We start from the raw sequence: 15,923 nt of genomic DNA, 5'->3' as shown, positions 1-15,923 counted from the left end.
TTCTACTTTCAGAATTATATCTTAAGACATGTTTCCAGGTGCGTGGGTGGCTTAGTGGGTTAAGCATCTGCATTGAGCTCTAGTCATGATCCCAGGGTCCTAGGATTAAGTTGGGCTTCCTGCTCAGTGGGGAGCCTGCTTCTCCCTCTCCCCCGACGCTGCCCCCTCCTCCCACTCATGCTCTCTCTCTCTCAAATAAATAAATAAAATCTTAAAAAAGAAAAAAAAGACATGTTTCCTATGCAAGGTGATTTCAGGTGATGCAGGGTAATTCTAGGTAGAATAGATCTGTGGTGTTGTCTAACCCCGATTCACATAGTGGGAAAGTCATTCCTATCAATTCCTTTTCAGTCTTCTGATCAAGAGAAGGAGAAAGCTGTCAGTTTGGTGCTAGTATGTCTTTAACACCTCTCTACACCTTTCCAGTCTCTCTTTCAATATAAAAGAATAAGCAAAGGAATAGCCATATCTTAATTCCATTTCCACAATGTTGTTCTGTTTTCCATTGTTTTCGTCTTTATGACATAAGATGCGGGTTTTCCATTTATAATAGTAAATAAAGTTTGCTTTTAGGACTCGTTTATTTAAGGCAGAAATGAATTGATTTAAAGAGAAAAACTAAGTATAGAGCAGTAGATATTTAATTATGCTGAAATAGTTGTGGTGTTTGGATAACTGAAATGTGAGGAACATGACCCTAAGAATGACTAGAGCTTCAGATACAGATTTTAAATGGGGGGTTCTTAAATATAAAACCGTTCCTCTCAGTGAGACTTCTGCTGTCAGAAAGTTCGAAACCACTTGGGTGTCCAACAATAAGGCATTGGTTAAATGAATTTGATATCATCCTATGTATGATACTGCTAGCTATTAAAAAGTATTTTTAATGACATGGAAAAATTATATACTGTTAGGTAATACAAAACTGGTTGCAAAAGGAAATTATATACAGTATCCCATTATTGTTAAAAAGAAACTATATATTTATTATATATAAGACTCTGTATGTATTTGTTTTGTGTGTGTGTGTGTGTGTGTGTGTGTGTGTGTATATTTCCTGCACCATTTTGCCATGAAATTTCTGTATGTCAGTTATAATCATGGTTCCACATCACCTGGGTTGGAGGTGCATATATTTAAATTTGGATGCCGTCTTTCCAAGATTACAAAATCTCTGTTGGGAAGAAAAAAAATGTCCACTGCAAGGCCTAATCCTTGGCAGAAACAATTGCTACCTTTTGCCTTCTAGAAATTCCTAGGATGTTACTTCTTAGAGCTTGTTCCTGGAAACCCCTGGATTCCTTTGTGGGAATGGGGTTGGCAGGTCCCTGTTCAGTGACTAACTAAGTGCTATCTCTTTCAAAGACAGCTTCCTCCTTTTACAAGGGTGCTGGTCTCTGCCCAGGGCTAGCTAGCCAGGTAAGCTTAACAGAAGCCTGTTGTGGCAATCCAGTAATATCTGCCAGGTTGTAGCAAGACCTCTGACTGGCCAACACCCCCCACCTCCGACTGCCCTGCCCTGGGGTCCTTCAACTCCTCTCTACCCCCACTGCCACCACTGCAGTGATTCAGGCTGTCACTTCTCGTTAGTAACCTCTGACTGGTACCTACCTCCCCTTACCTCTTGCCTATTTTTTTCGCAGAAGCCAATGTGTGTTAGTTTCCTATTGCTGCTGTAACAAATTACACAAAACTAGTGGCTTGAAACAATACACATTTATTATTTTACAGGGGCGCCTGTGTGGCTCAGTTGGTTAAACATCTGCCTTCAGCTCAGATCATGACCTTAGGGTCTTGGGATTGAGCCCTCTGTCAGGCTCCCTGCTCAGCTGGGGAGTCTGCTTTTCCCTCTCCCTGTGCCCTTCCCCCCAATACTTATGCTCATGCACACACACACTCTCTCTCTCTGTCAAATAAATAAATAAATAAATAAATAAATAAATAAAATCTTTTAAAATCTTAAATAAAATCTTTTAAAAAAATATTATTTTATAGTTCTGCAGGTCAAAGTCCTAAAATCAAAGTTTTAATAAGGCTGTGTTCCTACTAGAGGCTCTGGAGGAAACTCATTTCATTGCCTCTTCCAGCTGCTTGAGGCTTCCTGGATTCCTTGGCTCATGGCCCCTTCCTCCATCTTTAACACCAACAAGTCTTTCTGATGCCACCCTGCTCTGCTGCTCTTCTTCTGTAGTCAAATCTCATCTGTCTCCATCTTGTGATTACATTGAGCCCACCTGGAGGATGCAGGATTATCTTCCCATCTCAAGATCCATAATATAATCCCATTCTGCAACATGCCTTTTGCCATGTTAGGGAACATACAGCTTCCAGGGATCCAGACATCAGTGTCTTTGGCAGGGCCATTACTCAGCCTACCACACAGTGTAGCCTTTTAGAAACACACACATCCAACCACATTATTCCTCTGCCTAAAAGTCTAATGTGGTGCTCCAGTCCTCAGAGGATGAGGGCTTCTTCGGCCTGAGTGTACCATGCAAAGGCTGCTCATACCCCTTCTCACCTCCTCTACCTCCTCCCTCTCTCCTTGGCCTCTGGCTTGCTCTCAGTGATCCAGCCTTTGTGCGTGGTATGCTTTTTATGAAGGATGTTTCTCTTCCCCACACTCCATTCCAGGCCTTTGTGAGGATCCAGACAAGGTCAGGCCTCCCTAGGATGCTCTCGTAGTGACCTGTGTCATTCTGCTGTCACACTTACCTGGGCTGTTATTTATTTAAGTGATTGTCATTTATTTAAGTGATTATTTGATTCATATATGTTTCTCCTATGTGAGTAAGTACCCCACACAGGCTGGGACTGTGTCTGGTCTTTGCCCACTGTTGCATCCCAGCATGGTATCTGGCTTATGGTAGATGGTTACTGAGTACATGGGAATAAATGAATAAGTGAATGAATATTAACAACATGGTCATCACTGCCCATCCCTTCCACGCTGCTGCTGCTTCTGCACAGCATTTATTACCGCTTCTCTTGTCCCCTCCCTTCACCAGAATGGAAGCCCACAAGAGCAGGGACTTTGTCTTTTGGGTGCATGTCTGGTTCATAACAGGGGCTTGAAAAATGGGGAATGCCTTATGTCCAGGGTGCTCTGAACCTCTCACAGAGTTTTTATATCAGAACCCTCTTTGAAACTGGCTATTATCAAGTTCTTCATTTTAATTATTCATGCTAACTCAGATAATAGGCAAATCAGCTAAGACCTTTAAAATGTTCAATTTGGGGGGGCACCTGGGTGGCTCAGTGGGTTAAGCTTCTGCCTTTGGCTCAGGTCATGATCTCAGGGTCCTGAATGGAGCCCCACATCGGGCTGTCTGCTCAGCAGGGAGTCTGCTTCCCCCTCTCTCTTTACCTGCTGCTCTGCCTGGTTGTGATCTCTCTGTGCATCAAATAAGTAATAAAATCTTTTAAAAAATAAGTAAAATATTCAATTTTTTGGTGAAGATTAAATGAGTTAATAAATGTGAATCATTGAGAGCGGTGTCCGGCCCACGGTGAACCCTGTGTGAGTTTGCTTATTGTTGCTTTTAAGAGATGCTCAAGTCCTTGATAGTCTAGAATGTTTACTGACTGTGTCTGTCGCAACCCTGTGGTAGAACCACAAACACAGAGCTGAGCGGGCTCACCTGGCTCTTGCACCTGGATGGACCCAGCTGTTCCAGTTGCCTGGCGCTTAAGGTGAGTGTTCTGCTCCATAACTTTGTGCTTTTCCTTGTTTTGCCTGCAGGTGGCAGCACGCCCTGGACTTCTCGGCCCTGCAAGCTGTCCCCAGGCTGGACCGCAGAGAAACAAGAAAATGGACTCCCAGCTGCCATCTGCAATGTGAGCATTTGTGAGTTTATGTGGGAGGATTATTTTGACCCTATTTGCCCTGAACAGACAATAATTCTAAGTTGCATATTTGGGAAAAAGAGTGCTTTCTGTCTGTAAAGCTAAGGGCAATGCACCACTTTTTGGCCTTGTCATGAGAAGTCTAGGAAAGACCCTCCCTGATTTTCAGCACCTGTTTCCTTCGATGATGTTTTGTCCTTACTTGCAACCCCTGTAGGGCCCTGCCTGACAGTGACTCTATGACATCTTCCTTTAGTGTCCTGGTCTTTATCTGTAGGGAACTTGATGAACCCTGTCCTTCATCCTCCCCCACACCAGCTTTGCCCCAAGCCTCTGTGTGTCGGGCGGTGTGCTGTGCAGTTTCCACCTCATTCAGTCCCCACAAAAACCTGGCCAAATTGGGTGTATTACTCCTTTGTTACAAATGGAGCCAAGGCTCAGAGGTTAAATTATGTACAGAGCTCAGATGTAGCAAATGCAGTGTAGCAGCCTAAGGTCTCTAGAACTCATGCCTCTTACCAGAAAATGAGGTTGGCTGCCTAGGGGTAGAAAATGAACCATATTTATTCTTGTAGACCTGAAAAAGGAACAAAGTAAAACTAATGGAAAACAAATTATAATCCCTAAATAACCTCCCTCTCTAAATTTACCATCTTAACTTCACATAATCCTATTTTTCTTCATGATTTCTTTTCATCTGAATTGTTGGCTCACTAGTAAAATTTGCCTTTGTTGCTCTTTGCCTTATGCAAACCCTTACGTGTTTTATTCTGTGTATCACCTGATGCAAGGTAGCTTTGTGGTTCATCTGGAGGACCTGTATCCTCCGTAAACTTGTGGAGTTTGAAAAGTGGCAAAGTGTGAAGAGTCTTCTGTGCCCAGGAGGTTGGGCAACCCATCTGAGGGTCCACACACTATCACCCCTGAGCGCCCCAAGCAGGACTCTGCCTCAGCTTAGCTCTCATGACTGGTGCAACCTAAATCTTAAGTCTCATCACAATGAGCTATTTCATCAACCAGGTCATTCTTAAGTCCCTTCCAATATCTGAACATTTTAAAATGCTACAGTTAAAACTGGTTAGCAAAAGACTAGCTGTCCTTTTCCTCAGGGAGGGTGTCTTCCTGAGCACAACTTTGAGACATTTCATTTCTGGCCACTCAGGACAAATAGCCTCAAGGACACATTCACTGTGGATGTTTCAAACTGATTTACACAACAGTCACTTACACAAGCAACAGTCACTAACTATGACTGTGAGATATTTTTTCCTTGTCCTCTCTTTTTTTTTTTAAGTAACAGCTTTATTGGACTGTAATTCTCATACCGTGCAATTCATCCATTTTAAATGTGTGATTGAATGGCCTTTAATATATTCACAGAGTTGCATGTCCATCACCAGAGTCAGTTTTAGAACACTTTCCTTACCCCAAAAGAAACTGCACCCCTCCATGTTTGCCCACCTTCACTCCGCCTGTTTCCCCCAGCACCCCCCCCCACCACCCCCACAGTGGCTCATCTCTATCCCATCCCTGTAGACTTCCTATACTGGGCTTTATGGGGATAGCGCCTCACCACCTGTGATCTTCTGTGTCTGGCTTTTTCCACTCACACGATGTTTACAAAGTTCGTCCATGATACAGCACGTGTCAGTACTCACTTCTTTTCATTGCCAAGTAATATTCCGTTGTGTGGTTATACCACTTTTGTTTATTCATTCATCATTTGATGGACGTTTGAGGTGTTTCCAGTTTGGGCTATTGCGAACAATGCTGTGAATATTTTGTGCAGGTTTTTGTGTGGGCTGTGATTGTATCTTGTGAGTCCATAAGCTGTAATGAGCAAGTCTAGTTTCTAAGCATTTGAGAGAGGAATAGAACCATGTTGATGTTGTTTGAGATTTAAAGGGATAGTTGCTTTGTTGTAGACATAGATTTGCACTCAAAGAGATTAACTACATGAGACAAGGTTAAATCCAAACGGTATTTAGATCTAATTCTTCTCCACATCACTTGAGTTTTCTAAGTTCTGTTTTGCTATTCTTTGCCTAAAAAAAAAAAAAAGAACAGGGAAGAAATATGTCTTGGTCCCGAGGTCTCACTTGAAGTAACGTGGAAATCGTTTGGGTGGAGGGTGGCACGAGGACTTTTTTGGGGTGCATTTGGCAGCTGGCTGGGTAAGGTGGAGGTAGGGTCCAGAGAGAGGAACAAGGAGGGAGGAGAATGTGGGGTGACGTGTGCCACCTATCCGCATGGTTCAGCTTCCCGGTGGCCCACCCTTATGGCTATGGGGCATTGACGGGTCACACTTAGTGTGGCTATTGCTTGTTATCTGGGTGACGTGCTTCACAGCTGAGTACCTGTGGGTCTAGTTTCACTCTGCTTCTGACTCACAGAGCTCTGGTGCTGGGCTGTTGGTTTTTAGTAAAAGCAGGTGTTAGGAAGAATGTGTTGAAGAACAAATGAAGCCCCCAGGGGACTCTGCTAGATGCAGGACTGAAAATATTTCCGGGCTTTTTGTTGTCATCATCGTTGTCGTTGTCATTGGTGTGTGTGTGTGTGTGTGTGTGTGTGTTAACCCCACTTAAATTTTCAGTTTAACTGTGTTTTCCTTCCTGAAATCTTTAAGAGAGGCTATTCCTTGTGATTTATTCTATGCATTTTTTAGGGAGTTCCTCTACTTCTCACATCTGGGTTGGAGTTAGAGACCTGTTTTTTCTCTTTTCACACCGGCCCAGCTTACAGAAATAGGAGGGATTTGAGTTTGCCTCCAATTTTACTTATTTCTTTATCTTTATTTTCCTTTCCTTGGGACATGAGAGAGTATTGAGGGTGGAGGTGTTTTTAACTGAATTCTGACTTAAGATGAGTCGGCAGGAATTTTTATGTATTATTTAATGCCTGATGGGAGACACATCTTAAGAAAAGAAACAGGCACCCTTCTAATTTGAGAGTCAAAACTGTGTTCCCATCTGTTTACGTGCAATCCTGAGGCCACCAAGGGCCCACTTGTGAGCACCCAGGAAAGCCCAAGTCAGAGAAGGCTTTGTGAAGTGGCCCCAGCACTTTAGTAGCCGGGAGAGAGAAGGTGGGTGGTAGTTGCAGGCACAGAGGCGTCACAGGGAACAGGAAGGTCAGGAAGAGTCCAGAGGGGTCATAATGGGTAGGTTGAGTTGACAGGATTTGGGTGGTGGTAGGATTTGATCGTCAAGCCAAGCAGCTGGGCTTTAATACCATAAAGAATAGGAAGTAAAGGGGCTCCTGGCTGGCTCAGTTGGTAGAGTCTGTGACTCTTCATCTCAGGGCTATGAGTCTGAGTCCCATACTGGGTGTAGAGATAACTTAAAAAATAAAATCTTAAAAAAAAAATAGGAATAGGAATTAAAAGACTTTTGAAGAGGGACACAAGCTTACTGTTGAAAGCAAAGACTTTTTTTTTTTTTTCCATTTTACACCTGAGTAAAGAAGTACTTTTCAAGTATTTTCTTTTCAAATAATTCTCCAAGACCCCGTGGCCAGGGGAGGTTGGATATCACTGACCCCAGAGTACATATAGGTGTGCCCTGGCCTGAGTCTTGGGATGGCCAGTGCGGCAGCCAGCTCTGCCCTGCGTGGCCCCATGAGTCCCTGCGTGACTGCATCTGTTTGTCACCCTCCCTCCCTGGGCGGAACCGGTTAGGGGCAGAGGGGGACTTTGAATAAGTCACTTCCCAGCCTGTCAGAAGCCCTGGGAAAGCGGGGGGCAGGCACCCAGCCAGACCTCCATGGTCAGTGCAGCAACAGTCCAGGCACGTTCCCAGAGCTGCAGAGACCTGCAGGGAGTTTGGGAGCTGCAGGGCCCCAGGCAAGTCTTTTCTCCCCAGTGGGAGCCACAGGGCTGAGGCGGTCTGGGCAGGCAAAAAGCCCAGCTGCAGCCCCAGCACACGTTGCCTCTTGTTATGGCCCTGCTGCTCCAATGCACTTGTTTTGTTCCGAGGTTTCCCAGCCATTCCTTGGTTCGCACCTTCACAGAGTGTTCGGCAAACAGCTAAGCCCCTGAAATGTACAGGTGAGCTCCTGACAATGGACAAAACAACCAGGCCCTGGATTCCCCTTGCTTCACCCTTCTGGTCTCACCTGTAGACTTTGGCTAGGCATAGAGTTCTGGTCCAAAGGGAGGGAGGAAGGAAAACAATGACTTGTTGAGGGTCTCTCCCTCCTTGGTGATCTCTGATTCTATAGACAGATTCCATAGAAAGTTCTTAAAGGGGTTCGGAAGAATCCCTTAAGTCATGTCCTGGGGTTTGTGGTTTATATTTATATTACACACCCCTCTCCCACCCCCCTTTTTATTTGCTTTCAAAACACTTTTACATCTGTCCTTGAACTTTATAAAGTAATTCTGTAGGTCACAGTGGACATGGTACTGAGACCCAGGTCCACTTTTACCGACCATGGACTGTGGACATGTTCTCTAACTTTCCTGTTCCTGCACAGTTTCCTTGTCTGAAAATGGATATGAAAGCTGTACCTACTTTGGAGGGCACTCTGAGGATAAATATGATAATGTTTCTAGCACAGGACCTGGCTCAGAGTAAAACCTCAGTGATTGGTGGTTATAATGATGTAATTATTCCCATTTAACAGGAAGGAAAACCTTAGGTCAGGGAGGTTAAGTAACTTGCTTAAGGTCATAAGGAGAGTTAGGGGCAAAGCCAGAAATAGGAGCCAGGGCTCATGGGATCCCTGGTCAGTGCTCTTTCTCCCTGGGATTCATTTTGGTCTCAGGATAAAATGTCAGTACACATGGACAGTTCTGTCTGAGCCTGATCCTCTGGTAGCTGGTTCTGGCTTTTGTAGAGCATTGTAGGAGCTCATAGGACTCTTGATCCTCAGCACACAGGACTCCTCAGCACACAGGACTCTCGATCCTGGGTATTAGGAGCCCCTCGGGGAGGGGTACCTTTGGGACTAGAGGACAAGGAGACTCCCTCTTTGTTTTCTGAGAAGTATAGAGGGCTTGAAGGCAGTGGGCTTCCAGTGCTCCCCTGATTCCGCCTTGTCTGGTGTGGCCAGATCCTACAGATCACCCTAGGGCTTCACAGAGACCCAGCCTGGCCTGGGGTTGGCACTGGGAAAGGCATGCAGGTAGCAGGTGGGTACTCTAGAATTCTCTATCACTGAGCAGAGCTGGACCCTTACTGCTGTGGGAGGACTCCTTAGGCTTAGTTAGGCCTAGGAACCGGGTATGGGTGGAGTCTCCTTAAAACCCTTTGGAAAAAGAAACCTGACTTCTGCCGTGTTGGGCAGGGGTGGCAGACGCCCTTTGCAGCTGCCCCAGTCACCCTGTCGCCAGAGGACTGTTCCCACTGGTCTTAGGTACACAGTGGTGGCCCTTGCTTCTGGTGAAGGAAAGTTAAAGACTGCCCAGATGGGTTTTCCCAGGAAATGGATAGTACTTTGAATTTCACTTCAGGCGGTCTAGCACAGTGCAGAAGTCCACAGTCCATCAGGCGTGGATTTGAATCCCAGCTCTGCTTCTTGGTGTGTGGGGGTGGGTAGGTGACACATGCTTGGAAAGTTACTCAGCCTCTTCAGCTCTTAGTTTCTACATCTGTAAAATGGGAATGAGAACACCTACCTCACACGAATGCAGTATGAAATAAAGTAACCTATGTGAACATGCATGTGCTTGACCTGTGGGGGCTCTCATTCTTGTCATTATTATTAAAAACATCACTGGGCCGCACGAGTGTGTGGGTGGAAAGGCCTATCACGTGTGGCCCAGCCTCATGGAGCCCCTGTGCCGCCAGTGAGCCAAGGTACTCCAACCTCTCTCTGCTCTGTGGTTGCTGGCAGTCGTTTCTGCTGTAGTGGGTCATTCACTGTCTGCTACTGTGTAGGGCCCTGTCATCTTTCACCGTTTCCTTTCGGTTTGGTGTTTTTGAAAGGAGAAAAGTAATTATATAGTTAAATGTATTGAGGTTTACTCTAATGAAGTTTTAGTGATATGATCTTCTTAACTCATGTAACAACCAAATGAAGACACAGAGATTAAATGATGGGCAAGGCTGCACTGTTTTCATGCAGCAGACCCTAGCTTCGCTGGCCGATTCTAGAACCCACATGCAGCCCCCTAAACAGGGGAGATCAGATACTCTGGCCTGTACCCCAGCCTGCTCTCTCTACTGAGCTATGTGTCCCAGAGGGGAACATCTGCCCTACCTTAGAAACTTTTCTGGGGACGCTGCAGATCCTTCTTTAGTAGCCATTCCAGGGTCTTGTAGGGACAGTGGCTTCTCCCTCATTCTCCTGGCAGTGTCCCTTTCAGGCCATCCATCCGTCCTCAAGAGTTGTGAGGGACTCACTTGGACAGTGTGCTCAGTGCCTGGGGTGGACAGGCAGACAGCAAGGGTGACGTTCCACTGGCATATGGACAGTGGGGCCATCTGCCGCTGTGACTGCAGGACGTAGCATGCAGGGCCAATAGCCAGACAACCTCCCAGCCTTCCCTCCAGCCGAGCTGCCTCCTTCCTCACAGGACTGTGTCTTCTTGGCTCTAAGAAAAACAGGGGGCCACCTGGATGGCTGAGGAGCTGATGGCTGGAGCTGACCCAGCCTGCCATCCCTGGGTTGACTGGGGTGATGGGTGGGGGGGAATCTGCCGCAACCACAGCAGCCACTGAGTGGTTATTTAAGGACCTTGAGGTCTGAGAACGAACATATCCCCAGAGGTGCCTTTATACAATGAGCATTTATTGAGCACCCACTGGGCGCCTCAGGAGACCATAGGAAAGAGGCCTCACACAGGAGTTGATCTAGAGCTGCTTCCAGCCCTGTGGGCAGGCCCGCCAGTGGCCACCAGGGAGCTCCACTGCGCTCAGAAGGAGCCAAGGCTGAGGCCAATCAAGGGGCCTGGTTGGTGGTGTTGCTGTTCATTGGGGCAGCTCCCATGACAACCAGGATATAAACACCTGAGGTCAAGAAAAGCCTGGAGCAAGATTAGGTGTCTGGATAGGGTGGGGCCTGTTACTGTGATTTGGAGACCCTTAGGTGACCAGAATCTTCCAGGTGGCCTCTTCAACATGCCTACTTAGTTGTTTTAGTTAGCTAATTAATTAATTAATTAATGCCCCACCCACTTCCAGAGAAGATTCAAAGTGGCTCTATTCAGCAGGTGTCTTAAAGGGAAGAAGATGACGGGAGTTTGCTCTCAGTGAAACATTGGAGTTTAGGCCCTAAATGGGGCATTTACCAGCTGCCAGTTCAGCTCCATACTCCCAGGTCTGGGCTCCCTGAGAAGCACAGCCTTTGCAGCTTCTATAATCACCTCTGGGTCCCTTTGCAACAAGTGGCTCAGACACCTTCCTGCCTTGAGGCAAATCATGTGACTTCAGAGAAGCAAATCTGACCTCAATTACCAGGTGCAAATATCAGTCACTGGGAGTAACCAGGAGGCCAGTTCCCTGCTTGTTTCAGCCTCTGGCGTTAAATATTAAGAGTGCACTGTTGAGGGTGTGATAAAGGCTGTCTCTAACAGTTTATGATTTCCAGTAAATCCAAGGGCTTCAAGGAAGGGCCAGGGCAGGTGAGAGGCTCTCGGCCTGGCCCTCGGCTGAGCTGGTAGAGTCATTTCTGCAGGAACGGGAGGGGCAGGAGCAAGGCCACAGTGTCTCCAGGATCTCCTTGTTCCATGCAGAGCCCAAGCACTGCAGGGCTGGGTTTCTGCACCCAGCCCAGCAGTCCTGCACACTCTCGGCAGCCCTAGGGGGGAAGGAAGACGTTGGTCAGCGGTCGCCCATGCCTGCTTCCTGCTGGATGCTGGCTGGCTTCAGAGCTCTCCACGAATTCCTGTGTCTGGCTGGCTGGCGGGCAGCTGGAGCTGTGCTCCAGAAAGCTGGAGGAGCATTGCCATCCCCTGGGACGCACCGACGCTGAGCTGAGATTCCTCAGAATCCAGCCACTAGGAAGCTGGAAGCAGGCAGCATACCCCATGTTGGCCTAGAAAGGGATCTGAGGTCCTCCTCCCACCTTCCAGTGCCATGAGGGAGACCCGTCTGAGTTTCTCTGGAGCGTCTAATCCAACAGCAGAGATAGAGGATATGTACCAAGTCAAATCAGAACACAGTAACAGTAGCTCACATTCGTTTAACAAATATTTAAGGAACACTTTGCTGCGTGGCATACACTGTGCTGGGTGTGGTGCATGAAGCCATGAACAGCCTTCCCTGCTCAAATGGAGCCGACAGTCTAGTGGTGAAGACTGGAAATAATTAAACACATAAATAAAATGTTCACAGTAGCAATACATGGTATGTAGCAAATTAAAATGCACTAATGTGTAATCAAGTGACCAAGTGGCTGCTTTGGATAGGGTGGTCGGGGATGGCCCTTGAGGAAGTGTCATTTACAAGAATACCTGAAAAAGAAGAGAGAGGACAGAGGAGGTGAGCAGTCATAAGGTTACCTATCCTGATTGCTGTTGGGGCAAGAGAGCGAGGGTGACAGCAGGAGACAAGGATGTTCTAGAACACATAGCTGAATTAGCTCAATGCTTTGGGACTTATAACATTTCTTATTTTCTGAATTATGCCGAGTGTCTCCTGCGTGCCAGGCACTCTGCTGGACACGGTGAAAGCAAGATGGGCATGTCAGCGTCCCTTCTCAAGTCTGTTGAGTCTGTTGTGAGGGGGCAAGGCAGGGAACCAAGACAGTGTGGGAAGAGCTGTGGGTGAGAGAACTAAGGAGGGGCTTCCCAATCCCTGTGGGCCTTGAGGGAAGAAGACACTGTGTGTGAGGCTCCCTGAGGGAGGTGACGCCTGAGGCGTCCTGAGGGATGAGGTTAGCCAGCCAAAGAAGAGTACTCATCTGCTCTAGGCAGAGGGAGTGACCTGTGCGAAGGCCTGGGGGGGAGGGGTAAGCAGATGGGAGAAGAATGCCCTGGGGCCTGTACCACAGGTTAGAGAGTGGTTTGTGGAGTGAAGACAAGTTCTGAGGGGGCCAAGTGAGCAGCCGCAGGTTTGAGGAATGAACAGCTGAGGCTCACAAGCTCAGACCCCTCTGTGGGCCTCCCCTCCCTCCAGGAGCTATCCCATGGGAGGACTAGCTCCCTCCACCACCATTCCCAAGATCAGAATAGAGAAGTCACCTGCACCAGCCACCCAGATGGAAGCAGGCAAGTATTTGTTCTTCCATGGGAACACATTTGAGTGCTTGGATTTTTGGAGGGAAGGGAGCACTGAGATAAAAATCTGTTCATCTAAAAGTAGGAACGAAGTTTTGCGTTTCAGGCAGGAAGGCCTTTGTGAGTCTCATTAGGCTTTCTGGCGAGTCTGACTAGGCTGTAAAATTGCAAAGACTGTTATCACATCCCAATAAATGCATAATATGATCATAAAGTAAATAATGCTGGGTTTATTCCAGCCTGATGGGAGCATTCAGCTCTCTCTCCTCCTTCCCTCTCTTCTCCCCTTCTTTTGTTTCCCTCTTTCATTTCTAGCCCCCAGAACCCCTGGTCATCCTTTTTACACACTCATTACTCCTTCAACACCCTCCAACATAGATAACCACACTTGATTTCTGGGAACTCATCTCAACCTGTGGAAAACCAGGAAGTAAGCAGTAAGTTAAAAAGGTAGAGAGAGAGAGAGAGAGAGACCAAAGTCCAGAATTAATCAGTATTTATTGAGGATTTGTGGACTTACTATGTTCAAGCACTGTGCAAAGCTTATCACATTCTCTGTTTCGTTTAATGTTCCCCAGACCTCTTCCATTTGCCCCTTGAGATCTGCTTCCCACCCTCTCCCCTTTCTCTGTGCCCTGGGAGGCTGCCTGTATGCAGTGCAGTGCCATGCACCTTGGTCTGGCTTCCAGTTTTGGCAACAGCCACCACTGGCAGAAGATCAGTGGGTACAGGAAAATTAGGTCGAGAATTTATTCCCCTGGGTCCACATCAGGTCATTACAATCCTGCTGCATCCTCCATGGAAACCCACAGCTCCTGCCAGACACCCATCCTGATGGCTGCCTTCTCTGGGCTCCCTTACCTCTTCCCTTCCTTCACCCCTTCAGGCTGGCGGGGGTACCAGCTCCCCACTGTTGCTAACCCTAAAGTGCTCCTTTATCCATTGTTGGTTTCCTTAAACCCTTCCAGTGTGAGGAGTCCCTCTGTTTCCTATAGGATCCTGACAGTAGGATAAGCTTTGTGAGGTAAGTACTGTATTCACCCCTTTGTAAGAAAAGGAAAGTGAGGCTCAGGGAAGTTTAATAATTTGTCCAACGGTGTACAGGGTAAAGGGTAGAACTAAGACTCAAATCCAGTATTCCCGATACTATGTTCCTGACGTGAGTAAGCACATGTCTGTTTCTTAATTCCATCCCCATTGCTTCCCATGCGCTGGAGACCATCTCACCAAACTCCACTAAGTAACTGTTCCTTTATTTTGTTTCCCGATCCACAACCATTTAAAAAGAGCAAAAATTCGGAGTGGGTGCTAAAGGTAGGCTTTCTAGTAAATAATGAGAAGGACCCAGTGACAGTCTGCAATGGAGAAAGACCTCATAATGATTAAAAACAGCCTGAAGCACTTCAGAAGCCTTCAGACTCCACCCTGGCCTTGTGTTCTGTGTGTTCGGAGGGATGGCGGCATTGACATTATGAGCCTCTGGAGCCAGAAGTGAAGCTCTGAATTTGCCAAAAGCGTGACCTCAGGGTTGCCTAATTCTCTCTGACCCTGGTTTGAATTTTAGTGGTCAGTTTTCAGGCTTAGTTTGTAACACCCCAAGCACAGGGCAGAGGTTCTTTTTAGTTCTGAAACTGCTGATTCAGTTTGCATGAGGATATTACTTTTTAAGGAACTTTCAAAAACACCTAAAATTTAATTGTAGCTATAGTTTAGTTAGAGAATCCCTGGGTGGAGAATTTTCTCCACTTCCTAGCATTTCAGAGTCTGACATCACTCGGGTTGGAGGGAGACTCTGGGGAGAAGGGCCAGGAGCCATTCAGTAGGTAGAAGGGCCTTTACCCTGGGACTCTGTCCACAGGCAGCTGGCTGTACCTGGGTTGTCATGAGAACATCACGTCCTGGCTGTCCCGCCAATGGCTTGTCTGGCCGGTCCTTCAAGATCATAGCTGGACAAAGCCATAGAAGGCTGCTTGACGTTTATTTGATTAGTAGTAAGGTCGACCCTTTAAAAATCTTTTATATTGTATTTATTTTGGTAATTCTCTGCACATGTATGGTAGAACTTGCTAGTTGCTTTCCAATATCCTATCTCCTCTTCTTTCTTAGTAACAAACTGAGTTTTTAGCTGAGCCTTTGCCACCACCTAAAAGATTATGTGTCCTGGGCTTCCTTGCGGCCAGGTTTGGCCATGTTACTGAGTTCTGGCCGGTGAGATGTAAGTGAAAATATCATGTGGGATGCCGTGTGTGAGAGGGGTGTACCTTCTATTCATTGTCCCTGTCTCCAGGCCACTTTCTTAAATGAGGGCATAATGACCAGTGCTAAGCAACCAATATGGACCGTGAGAACTGTGCCCTTAAGCATGGGGCAGAATGAGCTAGAAGCAGCATAGGTCTCTAATGACTCCTAGAGCCACCATACCAGCCCATCTCTGGATTTCCTTTTTTTTTTTTCTTCTTTTTTTTAACATGAGAGAGAAATACACTTCCATCTTATTCAAGACAGTGTGTTTTTCTGTTATATGTAACTGAACTAAATTCTAACTAACACAAAATGCTCTGTTTTTCTTCTGGAGCATGTTTTTTCCATTACTGATCAGTACTCTTTACATAGGAAGGGTATTTTCTCTGTAAATGTGGTGATTATTCTCCCTATTTTTGCTTGCCTCTTGATTTTATATATGTGTTTTTTTGTTAAAGCATAGCTTTTTTTTTTAATGTTAAAATCTCTAGAGTTTTAAAATGCTATTTGCCCTTGTGTTGGAAGTTCTTCTCCATTTGGAGCAGATAAATATCCACCAGTATTTTTCTAGATTTTTTTTTTTAATGATTCACTGTTTATACTTAGCATTTCATCCATTGGTGAGTGCTGCTGTTGAATTTTGAATCTCTTGTAGGTCATGAGTTTCTAGCCCCAA

General features: G+C 46.3%; 1 protein-coding gene across 13 annotated transcripts in view; it reads left to right on the top strand.

The window, feature by feature from the left end:
• LOC123938779 overlaps nucleotides 1-15,923 on the top strand; it is a 137,577-nt gene that overhangs the window by 10,562 nt on the left and 111,092 nt on the right. For 11 of the 13 annotated variants that reach the window (XM_046000471.1, XM_046000467.1, XM_046000472.1 and 8 more), the window contains exon 2: nucleotides 3,743-3,837. In XM_046000471.1, the coding sequence (XP_045856427.1) occupies nucleotides 3,743-3,837 (95 nt within the window). Of the gene's footprint in view, nucleotides 1-3,742; nucleotides 3,848-15,923 lie in introns of all 13 variants that reach the window. The other 2 variants (XM_046000465.1, XM_046000477.1) reach the window with 1 other exon arrangement.

This window comes from Meles meles, chromosome 3, assembly GCF_922984935.1.
Source record: "Meles meles chromosome 3, mMelMel3.1 paternal haplotype, whole genome shotgun sequence".
In the NCBI taxonomy this organism is placed as follows: Eukaryota; Metazoa; Chordata; class Mammalia; order Carnivora; family Mustelidae; genus Meles; species Meles meles.
The sequence above is the reverse complement of the archived record's forward strand: the minus strand, read 5'-3'. Positions and strand labels throughout refer to the sequence as shown.